This window comes from Apium graveolens, chromosome 9, assembly GCF_009905375.1.
Source record: "Apium graveolens cultivar Ventura chromosome 9, ASM990537v1, whole genome shotgun sequence".
In the NCBI taxonomy this organism is placed as follows: Eukaryota; Viridiplantae; Streptophyta; class Magnoliopsida; order Apiales; family Apiaceae; genus Apium; species Apium graveolens.
Window position 1 is genome coordinate 228,414,198 of NC_133655.1, and position 21,962 is coordinate 228,436,159.

The 21,962-nt window shown below is 32.2% G+C and overlaps 1 protein-coding gene and 1 non-coding gene across 6 annotated transcripts; one reads left to right on the top strand and one right to left on the bottom strand.

The window, feature by feature from the left end:
* Positions 1 to 1,341: 1,341 nt before the first annotated feature.
* TRNAN-GUU (transfer RNA asparagine (anticodon GUU)) lies at positions 1,342 to 1,415 on the bottom strand. Its single transcript has one exon. It is a non-coding gene; the product is annotated as a tRNA-Asn (tRNA).
* On the top strand, positions 1,416 to 9,215 carry LOC141683475 (uncharacterized). Of its 5 annotated transcripts, none has more exons than XM_074488211.1 (8): positions 1,476 to 1,563; positions 1,756 to 1,842; positions 2,514 to 2,749; positions 2,834 to 2,966; positions 3,788 to 3,908; positions 5,380 to 5,525; positions 8,025 to 8,365; positions 8,585 to 9,215. In XM_074488211.1, exons 3-8 carry the CDS (start codon positions 2,639 to 2,641, stop codon positions 9,050 to 9,052), a joined length of 1,320 nt encoding a protein of 439 aa, XP_074344312.1. In that variant the 5' UTR covers positions 1,476 to 1,563; positions 1,756 to 1,842; positions 2,514 to 2,638; the 3' UTR covers positions 9,053 to 9,215. The 5 variants fall into 5 exon arrangements, with proteins under 5 accessions (XP_074344310.1, XP_074344312.1, XP_074344311.1 ...); XM_074488210.1 differs by having other exon boundaries at positions 1,515 to 1,563; positions 1,718 to 1,842; XM_074488212.1 differs by having other exon boundaries at positions 1,520 to 1,563; positions 1,756 to 1,858.
* Positions 9,216 to 21,962: the final 12,747 nt, after the last annotated feature.

A 21,962-nucleotide genomic window follows, 5' to 3' on the forward strand; every position in this document is an offset into this window, starting at 1 on the left:
AATCCGGATCGAAAAAGTCAAAATACGGAAAATGTCCGGAATTTCATATTAGGTTAGGAAGGAGTTTTTCGAAGAGTTTCGGGTTGTAAAAACGCAAAAACGGTTGAAGTTGGACGATTCCCGACTTTATAAAATAGTTTTATAATTATACGAAAATAATTATTAAAACTATAACTCATTATAAAATCATATAACAATCCAAAAATTACCAGGAAAACACCATAATTATCTATACTTTATTCTGCAAATATAAAAATTAAAATACTCAAAATTTACCACATATAAACATCCAAACATCAACTCCAATTACCAGATAATTCACTAAGATTCACATAAAATTCACATAAACAACTTCAAATAATAATAATAATAATAATAATAATATCTGAAAATACGGGATATTACACTTATAATTGATTATACATATTTTTTACTGATTGTCAAAATATTTTTAAAGATTCTTTAAATTTATTCGAGTCATTAAATCTAAATGAATCTAACGGTGATAAATGGTTCTATGGTTCTATTTTAAGCCTTGGTTCTCTCTTGAGCGCGACCTTATGTATAATAACTTAAATCTCGTGCGATGCACGGGTTTGTTAATAATCAAAAAAATTTAAAAATTTGTTTATTCAATCATATAATAACTTTAATATATTTATATAAATATATAATAATTATAAATTTATAATAAAAAAATAAAAAAAATCAGGAGAAAGGTTTGTTAATAATCAAAAAAATTTAAAAATTTGTTTATTCAATCATATAATAACTTTAATATATTTATATAAATATATAATAATTATAAATTTATAATAAAAAAATAAAAAAAATCAAGAGAAAGCTGTGGTTGTAGTTCAATAGTATAAGTTTTGGTCGTAATTTAGCGGGATAAGGAGACTATATCTAGTATTTTAGTAATTTAGTAGTTTAACACATATATAACACTATTTTTTTATTTTTTAATAAAAAAAATAGGGGATAACCGTTGAACCAAAATATACCCCATTTCAGTTATTATATTATATTATAGATTTTTTAATTTTCATATATATATATATATAATAGTTATTTAATAAAAATATATTAAATACATTTTTTTTTCATTTTTCTTGTTTTAAGTGTAATATTTTTCTAATTTAATAAATTTATTAAGTTTGAAATTAATATGATCTTATTCATTCCGCGTCCAATTGAAATAATAGATATGTGAATTAGTGCGTTCAAAAATAGATATGTGAATTAGTAGAACACATTAAAATAATAATATATTAGTAACTTAAAGAGTAAAATATTAATATATTAATTTGGACCAAAAGTTAGATAATAAAATACGAAAACCGCTAGAAGGAGGGGTCGAACCTCCGACCTTGTGGTTAACAGCCACACGCTCTAACCAACTGAGCTATTCCAGCAGATGTTTATGAAATGATCTAATATCAAACTATTCTATGTAATACATTTCCAAACCTTTTCAGCCTTTCATTACAATGTTTTTGGGTCTGACCTGAAGATCAAAGGAGTGATTTACAAAGTAATCTCAGCTTCTTTCCACATATACATGTATGTAATCTTACCTATTCTGCATCTGATTCTATACTGTATTTGTATGCACATGTACCCATATTGACCCAGTTGATTATAATCACATCGTTTATAAGTAATTTTGTTCTTGATTTTGATTGATTCTTTGTTGTTTATATCTTTGCTCAAATAGCCAGATCATAATTTTGCTAAAAGCAGTTTTTGATCCAGGAGAAGTCTTGAAGTTAGAAGCTTTAATTTATTAGCTGCAAGGAATTAATGGACAAATGTTTGTTATTAAAGTAGTGTGAAGAAATGGTATGGAAATGTTATGGTAAAGTTGTGAACTTTGTAGTATTCTTTATTTGAATACCAATAATATTGGTTCTTCCTGTATAATTTAATGTATTATACCTTATGTTTCTGTCTCTGGCATTACCATGATTACTGTCTGGTCAAGCTTCAAATTTTGTTAGGTTTGAGGTTATAATGAGTTGTCTAAGAAGAACCTTATAAACTTGAAGATTGTTTTGCTAAACTGCGAGAAAAGCACTGAGTTTAAAACTGAAAGTAATTTCATTTTTTGTTTTATATAACTTGGGCAGAGACATTATCAGATTGTTGCATTGACAGCTATTTTTGCTCTATATATGTTTCTTTTAGTTGGTAAGTGCTGTTGAATGTTATGACTTATGACCCAAATGGATATGTTGATATCTTGCTGAAGTTGGGTAAAATTGTAAGGATTTTCACTGTTCTTCATCTTAATCTTTTTAAAATTTGAATATTGCATGTGATGCATTTCAAGATTAGTTATCCAGTCATCTATGTTGGTGATGCCTGATTGCTATAGTTCTGACAGAACTTCATGTGAATTGTTCATGCCACTACATTTTATCTTTTCTATTTTTGGTAATATCATACCTTTGCACTTTCTTTCTTTCAATATTTTTATGACAGTTATTGCAGTTAAGTAGTTTGATTTGCAGGTTTCCAAATTTGTTACAATATACTATTTGAATAAGGATTACAAAGAACAATTGTACTATAAGAGTTTCAAAGGACTGGTAAGTTGATTGAAAGGAAAAGGGTCACTATCCACAACGTATTAACAATGGATCATCAGCTCAATGAAGCCTATAGGGGACGACTCACAGCACTCCTCAGAGCAATGTCTGTGGCAAAAGGTGTAAGAGATGATGATGTTCCATGCCAAATCGAAGAGGTAAAGAGAAGTATAATTGATTAATTAAATCATGGTTATTTTGTTAACTGATTTAGCATTTGTCATGAATTCTTGGAATTTCAGGGTCTCTTCGTGGGTTCCATTGGAGCTGCAAATAATAAGAGTGCATTGAGAAGTTTAAGTATTACACACATTTTAACTGTGATGAGTTCAACGCCCCCTTATCCAGATGAATTCAAATACAAAATCGTTGATGGTAGGCACTTTGTACTTGATCCGTATTGTATTTCCTGTATACGAGCTACTTAATTCTGATGATACGTTCTAATTTCTAGTTTATGATAAGAATCTGTAAGTGTATATTTTAACGAAAGAAGATGACAGGGCATATGATATTCAATGCAATATCTCTGATGTTAAGATGTCGTAAAGAAACTCGATACATTTACTTCAATAGTTAAATTTTTTTAAAAAAATTAGTTATGCATTGTTGAACTCTCTTTTTGCCATCACCCTAGAATCTGATCTGACAGTATATGAAGTATCTCTGTTGTTTTGGGGATTGTCTTGCAGGACCAACTCTTAAATTATCTAACATATGGCATTACTCTCTCCAACTGCTCCAAAGTAGATGACTGATTCTCTTTTTATATTATGACAGGAGTCACCTATTTCGGATAGCAAGTATTATATATTAAACTTCAATCAGATGGATAAAAGTTAATCGGAAATTTAAAATATTTTGATATGCATTACGAAGTGTCAGAATAGTTATGACTTTGTATATATAAGGGTTAAAATATTACTTCTGTGTATCTTTACTGTACACTTGGCTGTGGATCTTTACTGTACACTTGGTTAAAATATATAATAAAAAGAGATAATAATTGTCATACTTTATGACAGTATATGTATATATATTCTCCTTTCTATGCTTCCTGTTTGATGCATTAATGTTCACATATATGATGAAACTCCCCTAATTTATAAAACTTATAGGTGGTTTCAACTTTCTACTTAAGCAACATAAGAGGTTGGACTAAATATTTTAGTTTCAATTTTCCTTTGTTTATGCAGTCCAAGACCGACATGATGTAAGCATCTCTCGGTATTTTGATGATTGCTTTGATTTTATTGACGAAGCTAAAGAAAGAGGTGGTAAAGTTTTGGTTCATTGCTTTGCAGGAATATCTAGAAGGTAATATTTCTGCCTTAACCTTAATTTATCGTATTTATACAGTATCTAGTTCTGAAAAATATAGCATAGAACAGGTTTGACCTTTCTTTTTCGTCAATAAATTGCAGTTCAGTTAAATCTCAAACTCAGGTTGTAGTACATCATTCAAGCAATTCCTAGAATGCAAAACATATAGCCATTGGCTATATTATTATATTATGGTTCATCTTCTATTTCCTTTTCTTGTCTATTTTTTTCAAAAATATCTTACAAATGAAATTGATTATCCTAATTAGCCGCGTCATTATGTCATCAAGTACATTGTCGTATTACCTACACTTTGGTTAAAAGGAATAGAATAGGAGCAGGATGAAGTTTATGCAATATTTGTCAAAATTTATGCACGGCATTCATTCCTTGCACAATTACACCACCACAATTTTAAACTGAAGTACATTCTTTATAAGTTGATGTTAAATTCTTTCTCCCACTCACATCCTTCACCCTTACCCTATACTCCCTCCGTCTCACAAATAAAAGACTTTCTAAAAAAATTACGCATGTTAAGAAAACATTAATTTGATGATGTTTTCCACCTATACCCACCGTTAAGTCTAGAAATATAAACTACTCTACACTCACGCCTCACTAATTGTTATACAATTTTTAAAAAGATTAATTTAGGAAAATTGTCCATAAACTTGCTTGGAAGTTGAAAATAGACATGTATTCTGAGAAAAAAAATCTCTCAAAAGAGACTAGTATTGTGGGACAGAGGGAGTATCTATAAACTACGTCATTTCTTGATCTGTGTCACCTCTTTTGTCCTTCTCTTAGGCCTCCCATTATTTTCACATTGTTTATGGCGAGTTTGTTTTGTCCGAAAAGTAACTGATCACTTAAAAATTACTCATAAGTTTACTACTTGACTGTTTGTGTAATATAAAAATGAGTTAATGTCACTTATTAGTCGAACTGAAAAGTACAAAATGTGTACTTTGTTCTACTACGTATTTTGATTATTTGAATTTGACTTCATGAAGATGAATACTAACCCTTTCAAAAATAACTTGTAGTACTTCATTTTTACTTTTACTTTTTATTTGGTAGTGAAAGTTTATAAAGTTGAAAAGTAACTTTTTTAAGATAGTATTTTATTCTAACCTCCATTCCAATGGACCAATTAAAAATTACTTTTAATATCTTGGTAATTAAAGTATTTTAAAGTTAAAAGTAACTTTTTTTAAGATAGTAGTATATATTCTAACCTCCATTCCTATAGACCGGCCAAACACAAACACATGGGTGAGTGTTTCTAATAGCCGATACACAAATTGTGTACCGGCATCTTGGATGACCTTTTTGCAAAATCTAATATTTGAATATCAATTTACTTTTATTTTAAGGCAACTACTTAGGATTACATTTAATTTTTTAACTTCTGTTTAATCATTCTTCCCTTCTTCTCACCACCATAAACTCAATATTGTAGTGTGACTGTCATTGTTGCTTATCTGATAAAGAAGCGTGGACTTCGCTCCTCGGAAGCTTTAGAACATGTGAAGAGTAAGCGAGCTATAGCATCTCCAAATCCTGGTTTTTTATTGCAGTTACAGAACTTTGAAAGATCTCTTAGAGGTACTTAAACAATAGATATGAGATTATTGCATTGATTTAAATAATTTTTTTGAACTATACCAGGCATTTTGGAAGAATTTATCAATTATCTATTACATATATAATGGGTCAAGAAGGGGTTTTATTCCTATTTATTAAATTACGAATATACCCCTTGTTATGGATTGAAAACTAGGTCGTATTTATTGCTAGGGTTGGTGAGCTTCAAGGCTCGATTTGACTGCTCTCGTGTTTCGTGATTCAATCTGCCTTCACAAGATGCCTACGTACCTTGCTGTATATCAAGGATTAAGTCAAAAAAAGTAGTTCTGATTTGTGGGGTGAGACCCCTTAGGCATGGGGTGCTTTGGAATTAGGTTAGAGTTGGGTGACTTGGTGGACAAGTCTATGATTTAGAGTGGACTTTGGAGTCCTAAGAAGTAGGAAATTGATTCCTTATCTTATAAGGCCTCTTGGAGGCTGATCCCTAAGGACTCATATCATTTTTAAGACTTTTATCAATAGCTGATTTTTCCCATTTTTATTAATTACGAAAATAATTAATATCCAGGGTTTTGGGCCCTTTTTAATGGGCTTTATTGTTGACCCATCGTGGACATAATTAATGCAACATTAATTGCGCAACCAGGGTTTATTTTTCTCACTATCATTTCCCCCCTACTTTCGGGAAATCATAAAAGATTTCGTGGAAGTTAAGTTCATTTAATCCCTTACAGGATTTCGTTTTCTGCGTAAAGTGTGAAGCGACCTACACATTTACAACGATTTGCCTTATTCGTGGCTTAAGGATATTTTTTGGAACTTCCCTATTATTTTCCTTACCTTATTCATATTTTTAGGAGTTTTCTGGTATTTACCTGAAATTTTCCCTTATTTTTCTGGAATTTTTCCTTATTTTTTGGATTTTTCCACCAGAATTCTGCCTTAACCCCTAGGAATCCTGATCGATTTCAACCAGGATTCTGGTCGATTTTTGGCCAATTTTACCCTCCTGGTCGATGAAAATTTCGACCAGGATTCTACTTTAATTGACCAGGATTCCTGGTCGATTTTGACAAGGATTCTAGTCGGTTTTCGGCCATTTTTGCCCCCCGGGTCGATGAGAATTTCGACCAGGATTCTTCCATAATCGACCAGGGTTCCTGGTCGAACTATAGGACTTTTTACCATCCACGTCGAATGAAAATTCGACCAGGATTCTCCTTTAATCGATCAGGACTCTGATCGAACTATAGGACTTTTTACCATCCATGTCGTATGAAAATTCGGATTCTCCTTTAATCGATCAGGATTCTGATCGAACTATACTCTTCGGCTTCCCTCGAACCTTCTAGATTGTTAAAGACACTTCCTCTTCCTTGACCTTCCCTTAATTGGGCCTTATTCTTACGGGCTTCCATCGATTCGTCTTCCCCTTTTCCGTGCTATATAAGAGTAGAATGAAGTTGAGTTTCTCACTTCACTCGTTACTAAAAAAACTCTCTCATTTCTCTCTTCTAGAAAGGCGATTTCTGGCAACTCTACTCGTAGCTTCCTTATCTTCTCCGGCGTTTTCAAGCCTTTTATGCATTTTCGAGCCTTCTTCCAAAGCATTTCCATGGCAGATCGTGACCTTGCCAGGCTTGCAAAAATGAACACTTCCAAGCGAGGTACCCTCATTCAGATTCGTTCTTAGTACACATCCTTAATTGATATGTTTAACACTAGGGGGATGAATATCCTTCCTTGCTGAATTAGATGCTTATAATCATGGTAATACGTTCCATGAAGTAGATGGTAGAATAGAGAGTTATAACTCCCTGTATAAACTTCTTCCTTACCTTAGGATTACTCCGGCCACCCCAGGAGATAGAACTTGTAATTGGGAAGGGAATACTCTTTTTATTTACCGGGATGTCATAGTTGTCGGCCTTAGGTTCCCCTTTCATGAGTTTATCCCTCGCCTCCTCGCAGACGTTCAAATAAACTCGTCAACTCCCTCCAAATGTATGGAGGAATATCATATGTTTTATCATTTATGGTATTGTGCCTTAAGAATAATTTTCCCCTTTCAATTCCCCGTTTTAGGAAACTTTTTCAATTTTATAATAGTCCTTTATCTCAACTGGGCTGGCTTTTTATCCGTCAAAGGCCCAAGTGTCCCCATATTTTTGATAGCAACTCTATTGTTGAGAACAACCCAAAGTGGAGAGATGAGTTTCTTAGGCTAACCTGGGTCAGAGGCGATGGGGCCGGCTTATTTCGTAGGTCCTTTTGCAAGGTAATTGATGGTAGCCCGGGTAGCATTAGGCTAATTGCCGAGGGAGAGGCCGCTTACCAAGCCCTTATTGCGGAAAACGGCCAAACAGACACCTGGACTCTCCTAGAGGAGTTTTCTTTAAGAAAGTTGGCCTTTCTCAGTCCTCTAATAGGGGTAATTTCACTCGCATTTTCCTTCGTCTTTTTCTTTATATAATGTTATTCCTTAATTACTTATGGGCTTCGATGTTTATTTTTCAGCTTGTGAGGCTATTAACAATCTCAACAAGCCCAAGGAAGGCGAATCGGGCCGTCAGAAGAGGGCCAAGCTTAGCAAAGACCCGAGAGGCAAACCCGATGGACCTTCTTTCCTTAAGCCCCACATCCCTGAGGTTTCTTTGGGGGATGACGTGGATCCTCCAATCAAGGGGCACGCCTACAGGCCCAATTGGGGTTTCAGAAGAGGCAACACAGTGGTTGGGTCCACCAAACATGCGAAGGATTGGTCTTTCCACTCTATCACTCCCCAGGATTACACAGAGATTGTTACGGGGAGTGATATTGAGTCCATTGAACACTTGGGCTCCCGGGCTCAAGCTTCGGTAAATTTATTTCCTTTTATTCTTCCTTTACATTTCCTTAGTATATACGGATTGCTGCATGAACTTTCTTGTAAAGCTCTTCAATATTATCTGCATCAATTCCTTTCTTAGCATACATGGATTGCTGCATGAACTTTCTTGCAAAGCTCTTCAATATTATCTGCATCAATTCCTTTTATGTTATTGGCATTATTTGAATTTTTCCTCCATCTGTTGCAGAGTAATGCCTTCTTCCAAGCTGCACTCCACCAGACTAAGTCCTGGAAGGATAACTCTGATGAGTTTGAGAGAGAGATGAAGAAATGGAAGCAGATGGCTGAGATTCTTGAAAAGAAGCTGAAGAGTAAGGACGAGGAGTTGTCCAAGGCCCATTCTGAGCTAGTCAAGATTAGGAGTGATAAGGAGACTCTCATCGACGAGTATATGGACTCCCAGAAATTCAAGGACTTGAGGGACATCCATGATGAGGGTCTCTTTCCCATCCAGTTCACACAAGGTTGGGATGCTGCAGTGAAGGCGGTGATGGTGAAGCATCCTGGATTGATAGAGGCCAAGGATTTTATCAGTCCTGAGCAGCCAAAGCCTGAAGACAGTTTGGATGCCCTTTTTGATTCTCCCATGCAGGAAGATCGCATCCTTGATCCTAGCACCACTTCTCCTTCTGCCTCCCTAGCAAAGAATGCATAGACTTCTGTTAATGCAGAGGAGGAGCATATTGAAGGAGAGAAGGATAAGGATGATTCTGCTAGGGATGAGTAGATTTTTATTTATTTCTAAATTTATGTATTAACTTATTGTATCTCGAACTTATTATCCTTCGGGGTTTATTTATGTTATTTCCCTTGCCTTATTTAGCTGCTTCCCTTTAAATTTTCTAAGTACTTTTGGAGTTTGAACTCTCATTACTGGCCTATCAATGCATAACTTTGCTAAGTAATGTATCTTAGCCTTCCAAAATTTAAAATAACTTTAACTCAAGAACACAATCTGGTTTTTCAAAGTCTAGAATAACTTTTATTCTGAAACATAACTTGGCTTTCAAAACCTTACATAAGATGGGTTCAATCCTTAATAGTCACAAGCTAGAATGCAGATCTTACTAAAACTGAGATATAAAATCCTAAGCAAGCAAAGCTTCAAGGTGCTTTTGAACCTTGTTACCACTATAGTAAGTACGAGCTACAGGTAGTAAACTTTCAGGTTTTGAGCATGCCAAGTCTGAGGTACTTCTTCCCCTTCCATGGTCTCCAATTTGTAAGATCCTCTTCCTTGAACGCTCTTAACCTTGTATGGCACCGAACCAAATTAGCACGGTTCGATTCGGTTTTTCTGTTTCGGTTCGGTTTTGCTCACCCCTAATTCGTAGGGCCCATTGACATTAGGCTCCATATTTGCCATCACATTACACATGCACAGACTACTTCCTCTATCATGTCCTGTAAGTAGTAGTATACATCCAATTTTAATGCTACTTTAAAATGGAGTTTGGTAAATAATTTTTACTTTTTTTCTTCTACTTAAAATTTTGATGTTTAAAATTTAATATAAAAAAAGAAAAATTTAAAAGTAAATTCTGAAAATATATTTTATATATACCTTAAAATATGTCGAGTATTGAAAAATATTGAATATAATTGAATGGAACTAACTACTATAATATGTCAAGGAATCACAAGCAACACATAAAGATAGTTACGGGTTCAAAATGTAAACAAGATCAAACCAAAAAGTAAACTATATTATAATAATCTATTTCTACGATAACTTAAAAGAAAAGACACCTCTAAACAAACTTAGAGTATCTCCAATGGTGCAAAACCATTAGCTAAATTATCTCGTGGAATCTATGTGACACTTAAGTGTCAATATTTAGAGATTATGTAAAATTTCAAGCACTCCCACCCTAGTTGCCCTTAGCAAAAAATATAGATAATCACATTTGGTTGGCAATATTTGTCGAAGCACTAAAACCCTTAGGTATAATTTTGCTATCATAATTATACATAATATCATTGGAGTGTTTACCTTTCCTCTTAGGTAAAATTTTACATAATTCTTGATTTATCATATTTTAGCTAACGGTTCTTTTAATTATCATTGGAGATGCTCTTAGGAGGATAATTAATACAATCACATTTTAGAGGCGTCGCTACAAAGTTTTATTGAAATGGAAGGGATATTTTTTTGACTAATATAACAATAATGAAGCAACCAAAGTCATCAGAAAACCATCACCAGAAATTGAATAAAACATTAAGTCGCATTGTGCTGGAACTCTCTGGATGACTTCACATAATGCTGCAGGTGGGGTTCTCCTCGCTGAAGTAATTGGGGAATGATGTCTGCTGGTATGGATTGGGCGGCATGTAATTCACATCTAGTGGAGGACGAACATACATCATATGTTGGATCCTTTCGTTATCGTTCGCTTCTTGCTGGTCCATCATCATTGCAGCCAATCGTTGTTGCATCTGCCTGTAGAAGTTTAGCAATGCCTCCGGGCTACCCTCTGGAAAGTAGTTGCCACCAGAAGCAGCGGTAGGAATACCTTGAACTACTGGCATTTGATCCATCTGGCCTATTTTCTCCATGGGAATTAGGCCCATGTGACCCATTGGCATAATACTTCCCATTTGGCCTGCAAAACCACCGGCTTCTTCGCCCATCCCCATCATGTTAGGCATTACATGAACTTCATTATTCGCAACTCCTTTTTCTCCTTTATCCTCTTTTTCTCTGTTATCATTATTACCACTGCCAGCTCCACCACTTCCGCCATTCTTCTGACCATTGGCTGGCCTGCCACCGTTTTCTGAACTCTGATTGGCTCCAGTTTCCCCACCTGCACTGCCTCCAGTTTCGTCCGTTGGGAGCGGAATTTCTTCTGTTAAGAGGACCATTTCCTGGTGGAGCAACTCTCATCATATGAGGTGGATATTGTTGACCAGGATTCATCCCCGGATTCACCATCATATTTGGAGGCATCCGACGACCACCACCAATCATGGACTTCATCTGATTAGGCCGTTGCAGCAGAAGAACATCATCCTCTTCAGAATCATCATCATATGAATCATATTCATCCGAATCATCACCAGTTAGACAATCTTCTTTAGGGCCCTTCAATTTTGCCGATTGTTCATTAGGTTTCTGCCCATTGCGTAATGGCCTGTTCATTTGGGGATGCATTTTAATTTGTTGATTAGAAATTTGCTGCATTTCTTGCAATTTCTGCTGATCAGGAACTCCCCACGTCTGCTGCTGATTAGGAATTTGAGGCATTGGCGGTTGAGATACTTGTGGCATTGGTTGATCAATAACTTGCTGCTGTTGCTGCTGGTTATTTCCGTCTATCTGGCCCGTACAAGAACCCTTCTTTACTTCTTTATCACCATCACTTTCCTTGACGGTGGCATCCTCCTTTTTATTATCAGACTCTGAAGCATCCCATAGCTCTGCTATCTTTCCGTGCTTTGCAAGCCTCTTGATCAGCACATCATGATCAAAATTACCAGCAACTGTAACCTTCCCTTGTTCCGAATCAATTATAATTTGGTAGACACCTATTAAAAATCAAACTTTATCATTAAATCAAGCCCAAAACTAAAAAATTCAAGCCACTTTTATCAAATTAATTGAATTTTTTTTAAAAAATCAAATAATACACTAAAGCAATGAATTTTGGAGACAGTATGTATAAACTCAGTTCTAATAAAATTTGATTATTATTATAATTTATACCTTCAATCTTTTGCCAGATTTTTTTCACTTTCTTCTTACACCCATCGCAGTTTATGTGCACTCTCAAATCACAAATCTGCATGCACAAATCCCAAAAAAAAAATAAACAAAAAAAATACATTAATAAGAGGATACAATATATAATAAATAAACAAACCTATGTAGAGATATAAAACTATAATTTATATATGTACATGTATATTTGTATATTTGGTGTTCACTGGAGAAAATAAACTTGTATATTCTTCTCATCAAATAAAAGATTACAGGTGATAGTTTAAATAGAACTAAAATAACAAGTTGTAGCATTAAACCAGCAACTGCTTCCTATTATTTCTCCACTAATAAACCTAATTGACTACTACTTCCACTACTAATCCAGGTACAAATCCTACTGCTACTTATTTGACTTATTCAAATAAAACAATAACTTAAACATATTATTTAGATTAAAATCCCAACAATCTCCTCCTTAATCTAAATTTTCCTTAACAAATACTAGCAACCCGTATCGCTTTTAACTTAGCCCGTGTGGCTTTCAACTTTTCTGCCCGTTTGACACTTCAACATAGCCCGTCTGACCTTTTGTTTGCCCGTCTGACATGTCTTATTTGCCTGTGCTACCTCTGTCTATAACAAAGCTGGTTCATCATCAAAGTTATCTCCTATGAATCCGCCACCTCGCCACCACAAGATTTTAGCTCTCCACTAGCGGAGGAATTGCTTATTCCTATGCTTACTCCTAAGCTAATCTTCAACTGCAACATATACAGCTTGATTCCCGTAAGATTCATCACGTCCACCATATTTCTTATTTGCCCATCTGACACCACTTGGAAATTGACACGTGTGCACAGCTGCACCCCCAACAGAGAACCACCTAAACCTGCATCACAACTTGAAATACTTGAAACACACCAAAGCTTATTTTGATAACTCAAATTACCATATGCACTTATATGTCCAGCAAAAGGACCGCTCCCATAACTAATGATAAGTACATGGGTTTTCATATTCAACAAGAGCATAACCACCATGCAGGACCATAGGCTCGGATACCAAGCTTAGAGATATAAAACTATAATTTATATATGTACATGTATATTTGGTGTTCACCAGAGAAAATAAACTTGTATATTATTCTCATCAAATGAAAGATTACAAGTGATAGTTTAAATATAACTGAAATATCAAGTGGTAGCATAAAACCAGCAACCCCTTCCTATTATTTCTCCACTAATAAACCTAACTGACTACTACTTCCACTACTAATCTACTGCTACTTATAAATAAAACATGTTGACTTATTCAAATAAATAAAACAATAACTTAAACATATAATTTAGATTAAAATCCCAACAACTTATATATGAAAATAAATTATATATCTCACACACACACAAAAAGACACACACAACACAATTTTTTATATACACATGTGAAATGAGAATGGAAATAAAAATGAGGTTGACGAGAAATGATCTTGATTTTCACAAATTCTTCTTTGGTCATTGTCTCAGAACCTATAAAAACAAACACAGAGTTATAGAATGAGCAAAAGGGTTATTGCCAATGGATTTAATAAAACAAAAAGCAAAAAGAACGACTCGAAATAATGACTTACAAAATGAACAAAAAACAGTAAGAACAGAGTTACAGTAATCACATGTTTAATTAAGACCTTTTACATTAAAATAAAAGGAAACTCAAATGGGTAAAAAAATTATAAAACAAATGCGGGCTTAGAAGAAAGTTTAGGAGAACATAATGACAGATTGAGGATATATATACAAATTTGTGTAAGTATGTATATAGTATACTAGCCCTGACTGATTATAATATTTGTAATTTTATTATTATATTATTTCGTAAAACTAAGTTATAAAAATAATGGTTATATATTATTGAGATTAAGGAAGTTAAAATATTTACGTATTATTTTGTATGTATTATATTATTGAAAGATTCAAAATTTCAATAGTTAAAATTTTAAAAAGTTTTTTCTTCTTCCACAACCTATACACGGCGGGTGCATGGCCTATATATCAGTTTATATGGATGATTTGTTATTGTTTTTTTTTTCTTGATTTAATAAATATTTTATTATATTATAATTTGAATTAATAAAATTAATTTTGGAAATATTTGATTTCCTACTAAGAAAGAAGTTGAGTGCGCTTGGATATCAAGCTGGATTATAATTCATAGAGTTTATAATTATATTAGATACATGATTTATTTATTTTAATTAAATAATATTTGTTTAAACTTTTTTGGAAGGTGTTAACATATATATTTTAGGAATGTGTTAATCAACCGATCAAACAAAACCATTACTATGTCGAGTAAACCTCTATTTTTGTTTATTTCATATAGGAGGGGAGAGGATTACCCAAGAAAGTGAGAAATGACACAAACTGGGAGGGTTGGATGGATAACTAGCTAGCTAGATACTAAGATAGTTTGTTAATAAATATTACCATTAATCACCCTTCCTACCAGTACCAACTCCCGTTTCAAGATTTTCTTGACTATTATAAATTCTTACAATATTGATATTAATGTCTCAATTTTACTACTTCAAACTCTTGTGATTTTATTGAAATTAGTGAATATGTCTTCGAAAATTTTGATAAAAATGTTTTGATTATTGGTAATGATGAATGAAAAAAATATCTATTTCAAATTTCTTAATGCGAGTTTTCTCAAAAAATATTTGTGAATGGACAAATAATTTGTATTGATAATTAAAAATTGGTAAATTTTCAGATTAATCGAGTTGAGGAGAACTTGGAAAAATAATTTACATAATATAAAATATCTCTAATCTGCCTGCAGAATAAGCAATTCTGTGGCTAAATTTGACAATTCCGGCATCGGTGCGGTAGAATCAGAATTGAAAGTACCATGATCTGACGATTCTGACAGTGATGCAGTAGAATCAGAATTGAAGCCATCCGGCTCTGAAACTGGGGGATCTCGATGCCAACATATTACTATTAAACGTTTTTGAAACATTGATGAATTTTCGGAAAATTGTGATATATCAGAATTCATAATTCTCCGAGGTATTAACACATGAATAAGATTCCGACATGTTTCTTAAATCATGTATAGCTATAAATCTACCTGCCGGCTATTTTTTGTAAAAGAAAATATTGTATGAGTAGCAGATGAACCAAGTTTACTGTATTGGCTTTCGTGTTTTATGAAATACTCGTGAATTTATAGCTACTAGATCAGGAAATAACATAAATTATAATGTTAAAATATATGTGATATAAGACTTTTATCCATAAATTGACTTTTATAGAAATGTCGTGCATTTTCTTTATTATATTTAATGATATAATACTAAAAGTGATAATAATGATAATTAATATTTCTACATTTATAATTTTTTAATATTAAAAACCAATTTTTTTTAATTTTTTTTAAATATTAATGAGTAAATTTAAATTTATTATTTACTAATAGAAATGAAATAAAACTAGGAATTTATCCTAAACTAATTTACTATTATTGTATTCTTCATGTTTTTCATTTTAAATTTGTATTTTTAATTAATAAATAATGACATTATTTTGTATTACAAAATAGTGAAAATTTTAAGAAAGTGATATTCACCCTTCACCAAAACTTTAAATGTAATATCTTAGCTGCTTAATAATATTTACTAGTTCAAGTATGACAAAATGTAATAATTACCAAATTTAGGTAACGTAGAAAGAAGACTCAAAACAGAAATTGGTTAGAATATCTTATCTCTAATATCTGTAAGAGCTAAGGGAGATAATAATTAATTCCACCTGTTTAATGTTCTATCTCTATCACTGAACATAAATAATTTGACTGTTTTAGACTTCGATTAGATTAGCATATTTCCTCAGATTTATACTATTTTATTATATTTTTTAAACTACCATAATAACCAATACGAGTCACAAACCATTTTCTAGCTTTATATCGAAATGCGGTGTATAAAGTTTTTGAAATTTTATTTTTTGTGATTAAAAAGTAAAATAATAATCCCTAATTAAAGTGTACAAAAAATACCACCGCATGTAATTTATACACAATGATAATTTAGAATTCTAAGTGATGCTTTTTTGTGTTACAATTATTATTCTTCTTTTTTCAGGCTTGATGATTCCGATGACAACAAATTTTATCATTCTACATGATCTCTAAGTCAATTATGTTGTTGTTTATTATAATGTGCGTAGTTCAATATATATGAGTATATGATGATAAAAACTTGTTATGTAGAAGATGTCTCGGCCCAATCACAAATTTCTTGTGTCGAATTGCCAGTATAATGTTGTTAAATTTGTTGTGACAGTGTTTAGTTAATAAATATAGGCATATTTATTATTCATACATAAGATATGTACTTTAAAATAGGTCATTATGTGCGGTAAGGTTGATGTCACATCACATATTTTCTCTAAGGTAGTGTTATTTTGATCATTATGATTTTTCTTCTGGATGATTTCAATTTTTTCATAAACAGATAATAATCACACACACATATATATTGGCTTCTCGTACGAAACTTTTCTAAATTTGATAAAATAATCATATATACTTATACTTAAATTTCTAATGCTTTAATGTTATTATGAAAGAAATAATACGATAATTTTTACGATCAGTATAATTATTCTTCAATTTTAACATAAATAGATTGAATTAAATCATAAATTTTAGTGTGTATATAAGTTTCATTCATATATAATAATTTCAAATATGAAAATTATTTTATAATAACATGAAATAGTTTTATACCAAATTAAACAATTGCAAAAACTTCAGCATTTCATTCCAAAACTTTTAAATCCTTATTTAATTTTACCAAGGGCGAACACTCATCGTTTACGGCATGGATTACCAGGGAAATTATACGAAACAATATACATAGTATTTAATTCGTTAAAGTGGATTCATTTTTCAAACTACATTAATCGCTAGATTTTTTTTTAATTTATTCAAAATATTAACATCTTTTTTCTGGTTTTGTATGAAATATAAATGTGCTATTTATTAAAAAAATCACATACACATAGTTTAAATTTTAAGTGTACTGTATATTTTGTTTTAACAAAGTGGAATATGGGAAAATGGTTAAGTACATTATATGTATCTTTACCTAAATGTGCGAAAAGTTGACCAAATACTGAGTACTTTTCATAAATCGGGTCAAGTCCATAAAAAATCACAATAAAACAATCTCAATTTTGATAAATAATTATTATTAACATGGTCTTATAAAGGTCTCGAACATATTAATCCCTGTGAATGTAGGATATTATAACCACCTTATTTCATTGATATAGCGTTCTCATTGATCCAATATATAAATTTTCTACATCCGCAAATTTTAAAAAAGCACCTCTACTCGATCGAGCTCTGATACATTTGTGAAAATGGTCAAATTTTGTATTTTTTCTACTGAATTACGCTAAGTTTGAAATAAGTTTAAATATATTGTTCTAAATAAAAAATTAAATAATTTATGAATTGTTGGTCCCCTTAACAGTACTCCATTTATCTCATAATTGTTGAATTATTTGATTTTTTGCGATCAATTTGGTCAAATGACTAAAATTTACCATTCTATTTTCTTAAAATTATATTGCATATACTTTCTAGCAACACAATTTTTATTAAATAAACACACATAAAAAAACCTTATTTACTTTTCATATTGGTGCAAACATTATTATTTGACATTTTTAATTAATTCTTAAATATAATATCGTAGATTGTAATATGATGTTTAGTTATTATTTACTAAATACATGTTATGTCTTAATTTATTTATATTTTTCTTAACATAGCTATCTTAATATGTTAAATATTGATTAAAATTATTATCTTAATTTCAATTTCTAAATATTTAGAAATATATACTTAACTAATTCAATATATATGAAAAAAAAACCTAACTAAAAATTTACTGTACAACGGCACATAGATATTAAATGATTGAATAAAAATATAAAAGACATAAAAGACACAGTAATAGAGTGATATTGTGATGTGAAAATTAATGTGTAAACTATGGTTTGATTCCTGCCAACGATGCTTTTTTAATTAGAGTAGATAGAAGGGTAAATCCGTCATTTTACATGAATAAAACGTCTCACTAATTTTATATCTGTTGGGTTATTATATATAGAAGGATGTTAAACCACCATGTTTTAAACCTATAAAAAATTTCAAAAATTATGAATAATCAGTATATTGAAATGTTTAGTTTTTGTTATTGTATTACTCCCTTTGTCCCTCATTACATGTCCATTTTGATTTTTTAAAAGTCAAATTGATCAATTTCTGACTAAATATTAAAAATTATCAATTAATTATTTTTAAAACCTAAAAGTTATATTTTAAATAGACTAAATTTTCTTTCCAATGATATATTTTTTATCATTTAAAATAATAAAATGGACAGGTATTTAGGGACAGAGAGGTGTAAGTCATATGTCATAGCCTATTTGTATATTCGAGGATTCAACTCAACTCAAATAAGAATGTAATAAGTAAATAGTGGATCTACCGTCAGAGAGATCTCGCAAAGTAATATCTGTCAAAGGATTCAGAAACAAGGTTCATCTACAGACTTGAGGAGTTAATTCACTGGAAGAAGTTCAAGAAGTTGATCATGCCTCAGTGATATAAATCAAGATCGTGGATTTAATCAAGTGACAGAGATCTCGCCAGGGTATCAATTAATTACAAGGATTTAATCTGAAGAAAATCAAAGTGTCAAAGTCAAGACATGAAGAAACGTCACGGAAGTTAGTCACTCATGAACCAGACAGTACATCGAGTGTCAACATTGAAGTGGTGGAATTGATTCATAATTTTCAAGTGATTTTCAGAAGATTTGCAGAAAGATGGGTGTTGTTGAAGACTAGAATTAATTCTCTATTAATTAATTAAGTAATCTAATTTAATTAAGAAAATAAATTATATCTGCGAAGAATAATTTATTTATTAATTGAATTAATTGATTAATTAATTCTGAATTAATTTTAGGAATTTTCAGAATTTAAATTGGATTAAAATTCATTTAAATTCAGCAAGCCAAACTGATTGTACTAGTATGACAATGAGTATGACAATCAATAGTCATACCGAAAGTCATGCTAGTACAAACAATAGTCTCACCGAAAGTTACACTGGGAGGAGGATTGTCTTGCTAGTTCATTCTAATTGTCTTGCTAGTTCATTCTGATAGTCTTGCTAGTTCATTTGATTGTCATACCGAAAGTCTTGCTGAGCTCAGGATTGTCATTCCAGTTCAATTCAATTCTGTTGAATGAATTAAAAAGAAACAGAAGCAGCAGAAAGAAACAATCATCAAATACACAAGTCAAAAACAAGAACAGAGCAGCCGCAGCAAACATTTTATTCTTCTCTGCAACTTCAAGATCAATTTCTAGATTGTAAAGTTAAATCCAATCAACTAGAAATCTTTATCTTGTTCTTGTGTAACAATCTAGCGGATCAAAATCCCTAGAACTTAATCTCAAATCGCGTTTAACATTTGATTCTAAATATTGCAAAAATAGAAAAAGTTCATGTCGAATTTATTCTAAATTTGTGATAATTAATTTGAGATTAATTCCTTGTAATCGATACAGTTGTTGTAACACCTTTCAAGTTTAATAATATTTTTATTTAACTTGAATTTTGTTTCACATTTTTTTATTCCGCATTTAATTCGATTATTCGGTACTGTTTGTATTCAACCCCCCTTCTACAAACACATTGGGACCTAACAAGAGGTTATTGAAGTAAAAATCTGCACCATGTAATATTAAGGAAAAAGATTATTGTTACCATATTTTCTATATATTTTAAAAAATTACGATGATTATGAAATAATGATATAACGGTGTGATTCAAAATTTAAAAGGTGGATATATCAATAATTTTCGTAATGGTAGAATCAATAATTACATAAAGATGGCGAGTAACACATGAAAACTACAGTAACCTCGTTGAAAACGTGGACTTTGTTTAGGTAGATGTTGAGATACTTTCACAAGAATCGGGTGGTAGTATAGACAAAAACAAAGAAACCCCCATTATTATTTATGCACAAAAACATAAACACCACACACCCGAGCCGTTTCTTTTCGTAACAAAATAAAAGGTTTTGTCAGCTTTGAAAGCCTAACTCATGATGAAACCCGTGTGTTTTTTATCCTTTACCAACCATATTTTTCAATGCAGTAAAGTAGGTCCCACGGGTCCCTCAACCTTTTAGAGTCTCATCACAAAGAAATTGTTGCACTCTAATGGGTCCACATCTCCATTTCTACAGGGGTCCCTCGTGTTTTGGCTTCTAATCACAAAGGAGCTGTTGCTAATACTTAAGAAAAAATTTCAAGGTGTACCGTTCATGTGTTTGATGTATTGATCATGTCTTAATCTTGTATGTATAAGCACCTTTAAAAGAAAGTATCACACTATTCTCAAGCCAAATTGATCTTATATCATATTTACTCTTTTATCACATGTAAAGTTTGTACTGTTTAGGTGAATCTAGACTATATAATTAATCACCCTGATTCATTTTTATTCATGCTCAGAGGTGTGAATTGTGACCCACGGTTCTAAAAGATAGTGCCGTGTGTTGTAAGATCCAAAATTGACTTTTATACTCTGCAACCTCAATAGTCTACTCATATGTTATTTTATAATTTGCTAATATTGTCATCTTTGCATGTTATTATTTAATTGTGTATCTATTACAAATACAATGAAATCATGTATGAGATTATCACATTTGTTCAGGTACATAGATTGGCCTACATTGCATACAATCATACATTAATTAGTACAACTTAATTACTCCAAATTATTGGTTGTGTATGTAAATATCATATTATAGTTTATATTATTACAAATTAATTACTAGTCTTTATGATGAATTATTAAATCATAGTTAAATTTATAATAATTTAAATTTGGACGAAAATTTGTATAAGTTTAAGTATATGTTGTCATGTTTATTTTGCCATGTAATTAAGCTACATTGTTGGCGAATGTTAACCGAGGAATTTGGTTAACAAATATTCGAGGTTCGTGACCGAAATTAAGATCTGTGATTGGGGTTCTTCATCGTAAAAGTCATCGGAGTATGGTGATGTTGATGAACTAGGGCTGCGATCGCAAGGGACAAGGGTGTTTGGTGGTGGCGTATAAAACTCTCATTTCCAACCCCTTATAATTCGACTACGTACCTCTTTATGTAGATGGTCAAGCCAAACATAGTTCTTAGAGAACAAGAAACAAAAATGGATTTGGCTTCTCATTGTGAGACCTAATAGAACTTATCTAACCAACTTCCTATTGTAACTCGAACATATATTTGCTTTAGGAGTGCCCAGCGAGACGACATAGTCACAAAGGCGCAAGGCTCAATTACGACTTTGGAACTTCATGGATAAGGAAACTCCCCGGATGGTGGATATCCTCTCCACTACCGCTATGTTGGTCGATTATAATCACAGGTATAGCCATGACTTACCGAAAATGCTCAAGCGCATCCTCACCCCCGATGAGGATAACCCACCAGACTATAAGACGAGTGATCCCAAGCGTACAAGTGAAAAATGCGAGATAACCCCACAGTCTCTCAATGAGGAAAACCTGTTGAACGAAGATACGAGGCTCCCAAAACACACATTAAGTTCTAACGACCATTCCCTTATGAGGACAACTCATAAGAATATAGAGCAGCGCCTTCAAATGCTTTCCGGAAAGGCAGGCTCCCAGAATCCCTTTTTTAACCCTTAGGCCATGCTCCGAGGGGTTGGAGGCTCTCCGGAGGCTTCTA